General features: G+C 38.7%; 1 protein-coding gene across 1 annotated transcript; it reads right to left on the bottom strand.

Annotated features, from left to right (window-relative positions):
• Positions 1–375: 375 nt before the first annotated feature.
• Positions 376–1,569, bottom strand: LOC109216572 (protein FAR1-RELATED SEQUENCE 5-like). Its single transcript, XM_019380738.1, has one exon. It carries the CDS (start codon positions 1,567–1,569, stop codon positions 376–378), a length of 1,194 nt encoding a protein of 397 aa, XP_019236283.1.
• Between the last annotated feature and the right edge of the window lie 202 nt (positions 1,570–1,771).

The following is a 1,771-nucleotide window of genomic DNA, read 5'->3' as shown; positions in this document are numbered from 1 at the left end:
ATGAACGGTAGCAATAAAATGAAGAAATATTTTCCTCCCATGCAAATTCAGATAAACATTTTGGTTCAAAGCACCTTGACCTATATTCAGCTTCCAATTCTTTCTCGAACTTAGCTCTTATGGCTAACTCATATTGCTGAACAAATAGCTTCAAAGTGCTTTGCCGGTTGATGAATCCGTCAAAGAAAGCATGCATTCCTTCACTTCTTTGTGTGGACAACATCCCAGCCCAAAAGTGGTTATTTAGGTATACCGGAACCCATTTCTCCTTCTCCAAATAAAGCTTATAAAACCAATCCCTTTCCTCTAAGTTATATTTTTCAATAAAATCAGTCCATCGTCTCTCAAACTCAGCAACGTTAATGCTATCAAGGACTAAAGCCTTAAATTTGCCTTTGCAATCTTACCATCAAGAACTTCGCTTAACTTCGTAGGCAACTTTGCGAATATGTGCCATATACAATATCTATGTATTGTATTTGGCATCATAGCACTGATGGCAGCCTTTATACTATCACATTGGTCAGTCATGATAGCTAATGGATGAACATTGTTTAGAGCCCCAAGCCATGTAGATAGCACCATTTTGTAACTTGTTATATCCTCACTAGACATAAGAGCACATCCCAAAAGTATGGACTGCCTATGCTGATTGACACCAACAAATGAAGCAAATGGCATATTGTATCGATTCACAAGGTATGTGGTATCAAGGCATATTACATCATGGAACTCCTCATATGCAACCTTAGAGTGTGAATGAACCCATACGACATTACGAAGTCGACCAAAACTATCCACATCTACGGAGTAGTAAAATTCCCTATCTTTTTGCTGCATGTCACTGAAGAACTTGAGTAATGATTGTGCATCCCCTTCTTGCAACTGAAGCTTTCTACTCTTCAAGATATAATTTCTACAGTCCTTTGGTGTACAACCCAGATTTTCGGGGCCACCAGCAAGTACTTCAGCGACTCTTATATTTTTTGAGGGTCTTAAGCCAGCAATATCTTTGGCTGCAAGAGTTCTCTTAAGAGACTTGCTAAGCGATTTGTGTCCAGCCATCAATCGCGATAGTGCTGGTTCCAATTGATGATTATGTTTTTTTACCACCTTTGAAACACGCCATGAACCATTCTCCTCCAAAATTCCATTTATTCTAGCACGGCAGTTCTTCCTCTTGGTAACATGCTTATTCCTTGGTTTCCTAGACCTATCACAACCATATTGCACATACCTAACAATATCACCACCTTTTTTGTTGGACGTTCTTTTGACAATGCAAAAACCCGATAATCTTGCATGTTCTTTGTAAAAATCAAACAGAACATCCTTACTACTGAACCGCATCCCAGTAATTGGACCAATTATAAGATCTTCTTCATTGAACTCATTAGGCATTTCCCTGTCCTCTCCAACTTCTCCCTCTTCCTCTAAATAATGGCCGTCATAATCATCATCATCATCATCAGCAGCAGCAGCAACAGGAGCAGCAGCATCGTCAACAGGATTTTCTCCATTATTGAAGTTGCCGTCTGAATCAATGTCGATCGATTCATCTTCATTCATCAAACTGTCGTCCGAATTCAACCCTAATGATATGTGTAATGTATTCCTTAGTTGATCCGACCTAGTTTCTAGACTGTTATTCGGGTTTAATGGGTCCAAACTAGTTTCTCGGTTAGTATTCATGTTTAGGTTAAGGGAAGTGTGGTGAATTATGTGTTTAATGAAAGCTATCTTAACATAAGTATATGGTATGATATATACA

Source organism: Nicotiana attenuata, unplaced genomic scaffold, assembly GCF_001879085.1.
Source record: "Nicotiana attenuata strain UT unplaced genomic scaffold, NIATTr2, whole genome shotgun sequence".
NCBI lineage: Eukaryota > Viridiplantae > Streptophyta > Magnoliopsida > Solanales > Solanaceae > Nicotiana > Nicotiana attenuata.
Note: the sequence above shows the minus strand (reverse complement) of the source record. Positions and strands in the feature narration are given on the sequence as shown.